Source organism: Sander lucioperca, chromosome 8 (genome assembly GCF_008315115.2).
Source record: "Sander lucioperca isolate FBNREF2018 chromosome 8, SLUC_FBN_1.2, whole genome shotgun sequence".
NCBI lineage: Eukaryota > Metazoa > Chordata > Actinopteri > Perciformes > Percidae > Sander > Sander lucioperca.
In genome coordinates this window covers 23991026-24004322 of record NC_050180.1, presented here as the reverse complement: position 1 = coordinate 24004322, position 13297 = coordinate 23991026, and the positions used below count along the sequence as shown (strand labels likewise).

The 13297-nt window shown below is 41.9% G+C and overlaps 1 protein-coding gene across 1 annotated transcript in view; it reads left to right on the top strand.

Annotated features, from left to right (window-relative positions):
* Positions 1-360: 360 nt before the first annotated feature.
* The window catches only part of LOC116049746 (transient receptor potential cation channel subfamily M member 2-like), a 23336-nt gene continuing 10399 nt past the window's right edge, over positions 361-13297 (top strand). The window contains exons 1-16 of the mRNA XM_036004111.1: positions 361-475; positions 781-872; positions 4632-4705; positions 4953-5121; positions 5228-5408; positions 7217-7380; positions 7475-7655; positions 7773-7834; positions 7906-8106; positions 9059-9161; positions 10591-10712; positions 11217-11558; positions 11972-12106; positions 12218-12347; positions 12460-12605; positions 12920-13032. Of these exons, the coding sequence (XP_035860004.1) occupies positions 430-475; positions 781-872; positions 4632-4705; positions 4953-5121; positions 5228-5408; positions 7217-7380; positions 7475-7655; positions 7773-7834; positions 7906-8106; positions 9059-9161; positions 10591-10712; positions 11217-11558; positions 11972-12106; positions 12218-12347; positions 12460-12605; positions 12920-13032 (2261 nt within the window). The 5' untranslated portion in view covers positions 361-429. The remainder of the gene's footprint in view (positions 476-780; positions 873-4631; positions 4706-4952; positions 5122-5227; positions 5409-7216; positions 7381-7474; positions 7656-7772; positions 7835-7905; positions 8107-9058; positions 9162-10590; positions 10713-11216; positions 11559-11971; positions 12107-12217; positions 12348-12459; positions 12606-12919; positions 13033-13297) is intronic.

The window sequence follows — 13297 nt, the reverse complement described above, 5'->3', positions numbered from 1 at the left end:
GCCTGGCAAGGAACATGAAACAAAGCTCTTCCACGAAAGTGTGTGTTTTGTGATTACACCAGAAATGACTTCATGCTGTGGTTCATCCAAGTGAAAGGAGGATCTGGAGGCACTTAAAAGGGTAATGTTAACTATGATAAATGATACCTTAAATGTTGATTATTGTTTTTATGTTTGTGAGTAAGCTTTCTGAGCTTTTCTGAGCTTTTCCTGACTGAAATGCATAAAGGTGTGTATATGAACCACTCTCAGACCTGTGAATCAAAAACTTATTTTTAAAAATATATATCACATTCCTTTGAGATGGTGGTCATGTACGGCTTGAGTGGATGGAAAATGATCTTGATGGGAGGAGATTGTTTTGAGAGGGTGGAGCCATTTCACAGTGCAACATAACAAGGCAATTGCAGCCTCTGTCCGGTTGAGATCATGAAGGATTTAGTGCCATTGCAGGATCTGATGGCCGATTCAACGGGTAAGTGTGTGCACTTTAATGTGGTATTGGTTCTTAATTTAAAAATCCATTTATTGGAGTTGAGAGTTTCCTGCTATTCCCAGGGGCCTCAGTGGAGGAAGTCGAGATCATGCAGATCACATGTCAGCAATATAAAGGAATATGTTATACTAAAGTCCCAGACAGGCTCTGCAGGTTTTATAGATTAGGAGTCCATAACTGACAGGATGCAAACTCTGGCACTTATCTCTTCAGACTTCCTCCACAAGAAGCACTTCTTCCAATCAGAGGGTTTCAACTCAACTCCTTATTTTTTACTTACTCAGAAATGCTGCCTAAACAAAAGAATAAGGTTCACCCGCAGGAAATAAGGAAGGAGCTGTGGCAACTAAATCAAGGGATTACTCATATTGAAAAGGTGAGTGTTTGCATGTCACACTACTTTTTACTTGATATCAAACAATCTGATAAAGTATAGACATACTTATTATGGAGAACGGCCCCTGTCAGTGTTGTGTTATCCTATTATGGATCATCATTGATGCATTAATATCTAAGTAGCACTTAAATGTTGGAGTGATGTATCGTAATGCATCATATTTCATAAACTGATACTGTTTTGTTTGTAAAATCTAGTAAGTAACTATCGCTGTTAAATAAATTTAGATTGTAAATTTACGATATACCCAGTTAAAATGTAGTAGAATAGAAGTATAAAATACCATAAAATGGAAAGACTTAGGCAAAGTACCTAATAAGTCCACTTAAGTACAATCCTTGAGTAAATGTACTTGGTTACTTTACACTTTTTTATTTTTTATGTGATTAATCATTTACAAACCACACAATGTATCCTTTTATTATTAGGGCCCGAGCGCCGACACAGCGAAGGCCCTATTGAAACTGAAGGAATTATTCTTTTCCCAGCAAATGAATCGCCTTTTTGAAGGGCTTAACATACTCAAATACTCACCAAAAATTGGCAGTCGCATCAAGCCTTGTGAAAGTTTACGTATTTTAAGGGTTTCGGGAATAGGCACACAAAAATGTACGGAGCCCCCCTGGGGTCAGCTGAGAAAAAAAAACTAAACCGTGAGCACGGATTCATAATCGGTTCCCTCGGTTTTATAAACTGTGAGCACGGATTCATAATCCGTGCCCTTGGTTTTATAAAAGTGAGCAAAGTTAGAAAGATATTCACAGATTCGAACTTCCGGGATCAATTACTCTATAGCGAAATGTTATTAAAACATAAACGATGCATCTTTCCTAACGTAGTAAGGTTAACAACGAGCTACAAACTAATTTTCCTCCTCCGACCTGGAGAAATAACATTGGTCTCTATTAACCATGGATGTATTAAGAGAACTAAACAGCCAGCAGTGAGACGGCAGTAAGACCGGACGAGTGCTTAGGGATCATCTATAAACTACAACACCGACACAAAAATATCTATTAATTTAATGATTAAATAAGGTAGTCTCCAAACTTATTTTTTAAAAGTAAGTGCTGTAGTACAACTAGCAGGAGACAAGTTATAATTGAGGTACGTTTGGAGACACTACCTTATTTATTCATTAAATTAATAGATATTTTTGTGTCGGTGTTGTAGTTTGTAGACGGTCCCTAAGCACTCGTCTTACTGCAGTCTCACCCATTGACATATATACATGGCGTGTCCATGCCACCTCGGAATGACAGGGACCGCCCCCGTGATTACGTTGTTTTTCCGACTACCAGCGTTCACATGGTTAGTGTCGGTACCATAGACTATATACAGTCTATGGTCGGTACACGATCCGTTCTGCCTGCACGATCCGTTCTGCACATGCGCAAGATAATACTGTTTTACGTATCCATACGACCTGCACGATCTGTTCCACGCTAGCCTATGGCTAGCCTCCACCGGGAAGCTAACGTTAGTTTAGCTAACAGCTAATTTGGCTAACCGCTAGCTGACAGCTAGATTGGGTCTAAAATAACGTTAACTCAAACGTAATGGGAAAAGCAGGCTACAGCTAAATTAAGACTTCACAGTAATTGACAAGTATTGAGTGATTGTATTTTAAATGAGCACAAGTAAAGTAGAACTGACGTAACAGCTGTTATATATGTTAGGTGTTTGTTATATATGTCAACGTTTATTTTCAAGTTTTATTTTGAGGGTCTTTTAAAGTTATTACATGCTGTCTCAGCTAGCAGTTAGCCGAATTAGCTGTTAGCTAAACTAACGTTAGCTTGGCTGTCGACCGGAAGCGTGGAACAGATCGTGCAGTGTCGTAAATCTTCGTACAACCGCGCATGCGCGAACATTTTGCGCATTTGCAGAACGGATCGTGCAGGCAGAACGGATCGTGTACCGACAGTTAGGATGGTCGGGATGCGTGTTCTTCTTCTTCTGTTATATTGGCGTTTGGCATAACAACTTGGTGACTGCCACCAACTGTTGGCCGTAGCTTAGAGCATCAGGTGTGTGAAAACCTGGTGAAAACATGGAGGCCACAATAATTTGCTACTGTTTTCTTATGCGAGCATACAAACAGCACATCGTCAGGTGTTTGTGTTATCTGCAGGACACGAACGGGAAAGGACACGGATAAGATTATTTAACAATCTGAAACATGTTATGTATGTGTATGTTTCTCAGCAGAGGCGTTTGTCCACAATAAATAAGTTTATTGTCATTGAAATATGTTCAGTGAACCAAAGTCGCCTACATCAAACGTCAGTTGTCAACAATGCGTCACCAACTGGGAAACTCGGTTAGCCAAATCCAGCCCGAGTTTCCCACCTCTGATTCCCACAGGAAGTGACGTGAATGATGACGTTTTCACTCGGAAAAATGTTTTTCCGATGTCCATGAACGCACGGATAATGGACCAACAGATCCTGTTGCCCTGGACGGAGACCAGTGAAGGATATTAGAAGCACTTTTCCAGTGATGGCTGAGCGTTACTGCGCAGCCTCCAACTGAGAGAGACGACGTAAATGTGCCGTGAGCAACGTGTCTGAAAGTTGTAAGTCTTCTGGTAGCTGTGCCAAGAGAAATGTCAATCATTCCCAATCTTGCAGAGACGGAGAGTGTAGGTATATGTTAGGAGATAACATCCAAGGGGTAAGCTTCTCCTCATGCTAATAAGCACTCACCCCCCGTTAGCATTCCATTGACTGCCATTCATTTTGACGTCACTTTGACAGCGAATAACTTTACATCTGAAGCGTTTAAAGACATTATTTGTCCATTGTTTATTTCTAAAGAAACACGACAATGTATAAAAGGCTCCATTACCTTGTACCTCACGTTATGGCTCCATAGCAGACGTTTTTGTAAAAATAGGCTAACGATTGGGTCATAACCACGGGACTTACTGTCGCATAGTAGAGGAATTTAATAAGTCGCATGGTTATGACATAATCGTTAGCCTATTTTTACAAAAACGTCTGCTATGGAGCCATAACGTGAGGTACAAGGTAATGGAGCTATGCGGTCCGAGGAGAAGCTTACCCGCTTGGTCTCACCGCCGGTTGCTTCTAGAGACCAATGTTATTTCTCCACGTCGGAGGACGGCTCATTTTTTCTCAGCTGACTCCAGGGGGGCTGCGTAAAAATGGCTCGCTAACGCCCCCTACAACATTTTTAAAATTGAGCCCCTGCAGTACGTTTAACGTAGACTAACGAAACGTGGTACACATATGTAGCATGTCAAGACATACAAAAAAGCTCATTGGAGCCATACCCTTAATGCAACAGGAAGTCCGCCATTTTGAATTCAAAGTTCGAAATTAGTGCAATTTTGGCCATTTCCACATGTGATCACATCTTATGACCTTAAAGATGAAAAGTTATTAAAAGAAAAACTTTTCGTCATAGGGCATGGCTGTGTCGGGTCGGCCATTTTGTGCGTTTTGCCATCAAAACAGGAAGTGGGTGTAACTTGAGTGTACATTGTCCAATTGGCTCGAAACTTTTCAGTTCAACCCTGAGGACATCTATAGGCCGATATTGGTCATAGCGCCCCCTAGTGGCAACAGGAAGTAGGCCTAAAGTCAAGGTGCTATACTTTAACGAACTCCTCCCACAGATTTCATCCGATGGACTTCAAATTTGGTGTGTGCCATCTCAGCGATCAGTGCAGCCAGACCCGCTAAGCATCTGTCTCTCTCCCCTTCTTTCCAGTGCTGCGCCTTTGCCTCCTGGACCAAGGATAACATCCACAAGAAGGAATGCTGCTTCTTTGAAAAAGGTGTCAGGTAGGATAGGCTGCTCTGTGCTGTGTTGGTGATGACATTTTCTGAACTGACCTTGTAGTTTGCTGCTGCTGCTGCTGCACAGTAATACAGAGACCATGTAGCATCTGCCCTCGGTTGTGTTTATGTGAGAGGGGCATCGTCCTTAATCGCTCTGAGGGCAGTTGTGTTTGTTGTTTCCAGCAGTTGTCACTTTCCTCAAACTGTCTACGTGAAAACATGGAGGCATTATCTTTTGTTTCTACACTAGAGAGGATGTATGTAAGTGTGGCTACTCAAAGACCAACCATGTGGATGAAACCATCAAGCCAGAAGACTTTATGGGCGAGTCGTGGGACAGACACAGACATGTCAGAGAAGTGCCCACAGATGCTTTTGGAGACATCAGCTTTGGTGGTTTGGGACAAAAGACCGGCAAGGTGAAACCAACCTTCTCTTCACCATCTCTCCATTATAATAGCATTACATGTGAATGCGTGCCTGTGTGTCTTTATCCTCGCTTTTGTGTCTGTCTGTCATTCTCAGTATGTGCGAGTGTCCACAGACACCAGCCCAGAACTCCTGTACCGATTATTGACTGAACAGTGGGAACTTTCCCCACCCAACCTGCTGATCTCAGTGACTGGAGGAGCCAAGAACTTTTATCTTAAGGCTCATCTCAAGAACATGTTCCACAGAGGTCTTATTAAAGTGGCCCAGACAACAGGTCAGCTTCAGATTTCAAGGTGTAGCAATGATTAGCGGTTAGAGAGTCTGTGAAAGCGTGTTTTCTGAGTACATGTGTAGTTATGGTGTGTGGCCATCTGCATGTGCTAAAATACACCATATAGGCCTCAAAGGTCTACTCAATCTGCCCAGGCTAGTGGTATTTAAAGTGCAATGTTTCCTTATTCACTGCTTACTAATCTTACTGATGGTGTCCCATTTCATACTGCTTACATTCTAACTGGATTTTAAGTGTGTAGTGTGTTCATGTGTGTACTCAAAGATGCCAGCTATCAAGCTACACACAGCTAAAAAAACAAAAACAAATTGTTGGTAGTGAGGCAGCGCCAGAAAGATTTTGCAAACACACTATTTATTTGGAAAATCTTTTTCCTCTTAGTTGAGTTTAATTAGCCGCAGATTTCATACGTCACTGCCAGTTTGATTGACATCTGATATTTGCCTGTATGCTAACTAGTGGTATTAGCCAGTTAGCTAAGCTTAGCATAAGCCGCTTTCCAACCGGAGGGATTTTTGCAGTTCCTAGAACATAAAATTCCTAGAACCCTTTTTTTCTCATGTTCCGACTGGACCAATTTGGGGATTTTTAAGTCTCTCTGGCCGCAGTTCCTGTAACTCTTTCAGCTCCTACTTCAGGGCAGGGTCTTTTCCCTTTTCCCTTTTCCCTTTTCAGCATATGAACCTAGGTGAACGAGGGTCGGGTTTCCGGTACAGACAGACCAACAACGGGACAATTTTAACAATTTTCGCCATCTTATTCATCACTAATTTCACTTCTGACAACGTTTTAGGCGCGAAAATTGATGCCGAATTGACAATTTGCATCAAAGTTTTCGGAGTTGAGAAGCTCCATGAAGTGAGGCGACAGCCAGCAGGCGACAGCCAGCAGGCGACAGCCAGCAGGCGCCTGCCCCGGCCGCTAGCTCGTTGCTCAGCCATGACTGGCTCAGAGACCCCGCTGTAAGCTGGAGGTCTCTCACACCGGTCTCGTAAATAAGAGGCTTTTATTTCGCCATGATGGTTCGTTTGTTTAAATATCACAACACATGTCCATCATAACATTAACGGGAACCTGTGGTTAACTGTCTTTTCGGACACAAGCGTGTCCTGCGGCTCGCCAGCTGTCTCACACACACACACACACACACACACACACACACACAGTCACACACACACACACACAAACACACACACACACACACAAACACACACACACACACGTCCACAGCGCAGCAGGCAGAGGCGGGGGAGAGAGAGATACCCGTTTCTCTTCGGGAGACTTGTTTAAATTATGATAAATATGCTATATACATTAGATTTAGTATTTAGTTCATACTTTTTTTGGTGTATTTGTTTTCTGATTTTAACGCTATAAAGACCGTTGCCGTGCTTGCATCACTCCCTTACCCCTCCTACCAGTCCCTATGGCCACTTCGCCAGTGCGAATGCAATTGGAAAAAAAGGTTTTGGGGGAGAATAGTTAGTAGATCTGTTTAGAAGTGGACTTTTCCTATAACTGTAATCTGTACAAAAAAAGTGTAAGAAAGACAGGTTGAGGTGTTATGAGTGGTTATGTGTGGAACTATATCTTGGCCGCGAAGAGTGACCAACCAGCTATTCCTTTAAAGCCCATTGTTTTTGATTGACATGTTCAATAATAACATATGTGTGGATATTCAAATGTTTTTTCCCATATAGCATTTGAAAATACTGTACATATACTTTATGGGTCAAAGTATGTGGACATATGGTCTGTTGTCTTGAATTTGGGACCCATGATGTACACAGGTGCGTGGATCATCAGCGGTGGTATGCACACAGGTGTGATGAAGCATGTAGGGCAGGCTGTTAGGGACCACGCCCTGAGCAGCGCCATGCAGGGCCAGATCGTAGCCATCGGAGTCGCAACATGGGGAACAATTCACAACAGGGAGGCTTTGGTGCATTCAGAGGTACAATGAACACATTCACACATGTGGCTTGTTTCTGCATAGCATACATCTTCTTCTTCTCCATTACTTTCCCTCGTCCTCCTCTTGTCTTCAGGGTTGTTTCCCAGCCCATTATTTGATGGACGTTGAGAGCCAGGGCCGACTCTCCTGCCTTGATAACAACCACACCCACTTCCTGCTGGTGGACGATGGCACGCAGGGACAGTACGGTGTAGAGATTGAACTACGTAGCCATCTGGAGAAATGCATCTCTGGAAAGCATCTTGGGAATGAAGGTTAAAAATAGCTGATGCAATGTCTGCAAAAGCAGCAAGCTGTCACAGATAACATCTCAAATCTGATTGTTTTTTATCCGTCCTTTTAATAGTGATTCTTTATTGTCTAACCTGCAGAGAGTCACGTGACCATCCCTGTGGTGTGTGTGGTTTTGGATGGAGGACCAGGCACTCTAAATGTGAGTAATCTGTTTTCTGTCTCTCTCTCGTTCTTGTCTTGTCTCTGACTGTCTTGTGTGTCTCGTCTCAGACCATCTACAATGCCATGCTGAATGGTACACCATGTGTGATCTTGGAGGGCTCTGGGAGAATAGCAGATGTGATCGCCCAGGTGGCAGGACTGCCATTGACCCGGGTCACTATCGCCCTCATCCACCAGTTAATGAAAAAGTTCTTTGGCCAAGAATATGAAAAATTTCGTGACCTTGAGATCATAGAATGGACAAAGAAGGTATGTGAACATACTGATGACCTCAACAAATACAGTACAGACCAATTTACAAGCTACCGTTTCTTTCTTACTACTATCTTCATTTAGCATGTTAGTAGTATGCTAACATTTAGTGCTAATACACAGCTGAGGCTGATGGGAATGTCATTAGTTTTGCAGGTATTTAATCATAAACCAAGTATTTGACAAATTGGAATTCTGACCCAATGATAGCGCTAGATAAAAATTCAGGGGATCAAAGTTATTACAATTTATTCTCTTGGGACCATGTCTGCAATCCATACCATAATTGCGAATGAAGACATTTCACTCTGAGCACTCCCTAGAGCATTGGCAAAATGTAAATTTAACAGTATTTCTTTTTAAATAGTATTATAGTTATGCCAATTATATTTTTGAGAAGTTTCAGCCTGCCTTTCTTAGGGTTATCAACAATCTCCTGGTTGCATCTGATGATGGTGGCTACTCCATACTGGTATTACTGGACTGTAGTGCTGCATTTGATACTGTGGACCATAGCTTAATCAATTTGACACAGCTATAGTTTTGTTCCAATAATAAATAAAAAAATAAAATGTTTGCCATTGCTACTGGTGATGCTTCATCCTCTACCTTGTGGTACACATCTTACTTGTGGTGTGCCACAAGGCTCAATTTTAGGTCCTCTAAAGTTTTTTGTTCTCTCTCTCTTTTGATTAAGGATCATAACAAATTCAAGAAGACATGATCACATCACCACTATCTTATCCTCCCTTCTTAGGCTACCAATTGATTTCAGAATTTATTTAATACATTCATTGGTTACTTTCACAGCTAAAAGTCTAGCCCTAAAAGAAACCTGTGAACTCTTGCCTTATGAGCCTGATCAGAAGCTCTGGCAAGGGTCGCCTAGCTGTTCCTAGGTCCAGAGTTGAGTCGAAATCCCACACATTGTGTCTCCTTTCTGTGCCAGATTCAGGACATCATCAGGATGTCTCACTTGCTGACAATTTTCAGAACCGGCGAGGACAATCACAGGGATGTGGATGTGGCTATTCTTCAAGCATTACTCAAAGGTAGGTATTTGGTTTTCATGCAGATGCTCAGTACCAGACCGGACTGACTGTAGGCGTACAACACATTGTTAAGTATGAAGACAAAAAGGCTTAGTGCCAAACCAGCTCTTAGTAAGTATAATGTTGCTTCATAGAAGACTAATCGACTGGACTGTGGTATCAAATGTACCAAGATTGAAAACCAACACAGATATTCTTGCCGATTTTTCCCCTTGCTTTCTATACAAAAAGACATTGATAGCCATACCTAATCTAATCAACCTAATCTATCCATGAAATATGTGTAGTGCTTCTTGCAAATGTGGTCCTACTACTGCTGGTCTTGAGAAAGGCTGACAAAATCCATTTATAGCAAGCTTAATGCATATTGTTTAAAAGCATAATAAGCCAAAGTGCACTAAAAGCGAGTCCACCACACTGGACATTCATTTACCGTTTTTGATAGTGATGATTCATCATTCTAGCTAAACTACTTTGCCTACTTTGTTTCCATCTCTGAGCTTTATTAGCAATGGAATATTAAAGTGCCCATATTATGAAAAAAATCCCTTTTTCTGGGATTTGGGGTGTTATGTTGTGTCTCTGATGCTTCCACACGCATACCAACTTTGAAAAAAAAACATCCATGCTGTTTTGAGTGAGATACGGGTTTCTGAATGTGTCCTGCCTTCAGTCTCCGGGTGAGCTGTTCAAAATCTGCACGGCTTTCTACGTCATTAGCCGAAACGAGGGTGCTAGGGGGCTAACCGTTAGCATGCTAGCGCTAGCATGCTAGCTCGTTCTCAATGGCAAAACACTGCTACAACACACACAAATTCACCCTAATCTACAAAATAAATTGTATAGAACTACTTACATGTCCCTGTTTCGCAGGTATTCCATGCAAAGTTGTAAGTGCGCCCTCGTTTAGAAGAAGTCTCCCGGCTAATCATGCCTTGTACAGGCCGAAGTTGGAGAAACAGCTAGCTAGCATTTGTGAGCTTACCTAGCTAATGCGCATGTGCGACTGCCAACAAAAATGTTACAGAAGTTGAGAGGTCTCACTCTGTAGCTAAGAGACCTGACACAGGGTGAAAAGAGGAGCTGCAGCAATGGGCAGTACAACCAAAATATGCTGTTTTTTGAAAATGAAACCATGTAAACCTATTCTGATACAATCTCAAATTACAATTATTAACCTGAAAATGAGCATAATATGGCCACTTTAAATTGCATTTCCAGGGAGTCCTCATCTTATTCAGCGAGCACATCCGCTGTCTTTATTGGGTCTGTAGCAACAAAGTTGTTTTTGAGTAAAGCCTTTCTACTGCAGTGTGACCCAGACTTTTGTCATGTTACAGAATATAAAGTGCTAACAAAATGAAATTGAATAAAATTTTGGCATTTTTGAGTGTCACATAAGTTGTGTAACTATAAATTCTTCACTCAGCTTCGAGGAGCAGCGAGTCCCTGGGAATTGAGTGCTGGAAGAGGCAGCTGGAGCTGGCTATAGCTTGGAACCGAGTAGACATAGCTGAGACTGAAATCTTCACTGAGGAGAGCCAGTGGAAGGTGAGTTCACCTAATATACAACATACTGTCACACCAACACCAGCAGCAATCTTTGTCAGACTGTCAGGAGTGACAAATAAAGGCCATCCTCTGAACTCGACACTGTGTTTCAACCCGTCTTATCTTTATTAAGATAGCGTAAGATCGTGTAATGGACTGACTGGGAAAACTTGGGAAATAATCCCACGATAATTTTCTTTGTTGCAGTCATCCGATGAAATAGCAAAAGGTTTGAGTGGGGGAAATTTCTACATGGAGATTTCAACCAATAGCAGCATGACACCAAAACTTTGTATCAGAAACCTTTAATGATATGAGGCCAGTGGTATGATAAGATTGAATGAATAGTATCATAAAAGTATTTCTCCACACTGCTATCCCAGTCACTTTACATTTTTTTAATTTGGAACAATCCTCCCTGCATGATAACCTCCACATCAAATCAGAATTGTGTGTTGCTCTGAAAAACTGTTGTGTTCTCCTGGCTTGTTGTTCCCCATCCAGTCCAGTGATCTCCACTGGGCCATGTTCTCAGCCCTGGTTGGCAACAAGCCTCTGTTTGTGAGTCTGCTGCTGGAGAACGGCGTGAGTCTGAGGGATTTCCTGCAGGACGAGACAACTTTGTGTAAGCTTTACAAATGGCTGCCCAGCTGCAGCTTTCTCCGCTGCAGCAGGAAGAAAGCATTCCCCATCAAGTCTCGAGCTCACTCGGTGCAAGGCGAAATGATCTCCATGACTCATGTGTCTGATGAGGTGCGCCACCTGCTGGGCAGTTACACCCAGGCCCTCTACCCCCCCTCCAAAATGACAAACCACTTCAACATGTCTATGGAAACATCTGTATCAGTGAGTTTATTTATCGATCATTTACAATTTAATAAATGTAGTTAGTTTGACAACCAAAACTAAGTGATTCATACTATACATACCTACTAATCCAATTTGGTGGTACTTAAGACGCTGAGGTCATGTCCTCTGTATTAATTCTGGTAACTGGGTTGTTTTTCTTCACTTTTACAGACTAATACATGTAGGATATTTTCTAATTCCAGTATTATTTTAAATGATTACTTTAAGGTCAACAAATAAAAAAAGGGATAAAGGATTCAGTATTTTACCGCCAGAATTGTGGACTGGGCGTTTAGATGATTGAACAGTTAGCTAAAGAAAAATATATAAAATATTTCAAATTGGTGTCTGGACATGCCTTGGAAGGATAAACCATGCAATTAATGCACGTTCCTTCACTTTTCATCTAGCTGTCTCAAAGTCCGACGAGTTCCCAAGCTCCACTCAGGGAGGATGTTGCTGCACAGAGGGACCCAGGCAGAGACCTTTTCCTTTGGGCTGTCGTCCAGAACAATAAGGAGCTGGCTGAAATTGCCTGGGAGCAGGTGATCAAAACATTTACCCTTATATAGACAAAGTTTAAAATTAGTAATTTGTGTGTTTTGTGTGTGTGTATGGTGTTGCATCTTTTTGTATCTGTATATGCATGTGCACAGTGTAGAGACTGCATGTCTGCCGCTCTGGCCGCCAGTAAGATCCTGAAGACAATGGCAGAGGAAGGAAGTGATGCAGACGAGGCAGAGGACATGCAAGAGCTCGCCAATCACTATGAGAAACACGCCATTGGTATAATACTACAGATAATGAGTAGCTTTACTAATGTGAAATATAGGGATGTTACAAGGTGATCATTTCTCCTCATTGTGTGTGTGTGTGTGTGTGTGTGTGTGTTTCCCAGGTGTGTTCAGTGAGTGCCACAACAGCGACGAAGAGCGGGCCCAGAAGTTGTTGGTTCGAGTGTCTCCATTTTGGGGAAGGACGACGTGCCTGAGGCTGGCACTGGAGGCTGATGATAAAAGCTTTGTAGCTCAGTCAGGTGTTCAGGTAGATAAACTTTCAGATTAATCTTAAGGGGCTTTGCTTTGAACAATTTTAGAACTCAGGAGCATGTCTTGAAATTCTGAGACTTTCTGAAAGATTTGCCATCTGTTTGCACTGTAACGTAGAACATTCAGTGCATGCCCTACAAACTGTGTTGAATACAAAACGTTTTGGACTAGAAAAAACTTAGATCAGTGAATTAAAACTGATGAATAAGACTTTCAATTTGATCCCAGACCCAGATGTGAGTCATGCATATTTAATCTCAACAACATTGATTGCTGCAGATTCAGTCTGATAACATGTCTGTCTTCAAGGCTCTTCTGACACAGATCTGGTGTGGTGAGCTTTCAGTGATCAACCCTGTGTGGAGAGTGCTGATCTGCATGGTCTTCTTCCCACTTATCTACAATGACTTTCTGGTTTTCAGGTGAGTCCTATCAGTTAACCTGTGTGAAAGGCCAATTTGGTTGTACTGTGTGAAAGTCTCAAGATGTTTACATATTAACCTATAATGCCGCTATGGTTACTGAATACAATTTACAGTGGTTTTATGAAATTCAAAAGAAGGCTTTTATTGCCCCCACTTTAGTCATAAGAATACAAATCATGTTGGTGTCATAAATTAGTTTCAGGAGTGCAGAGTCCAAGTCCTTCATCTTCCATCTGTTTAAGGACTTAGTTATATGACAACA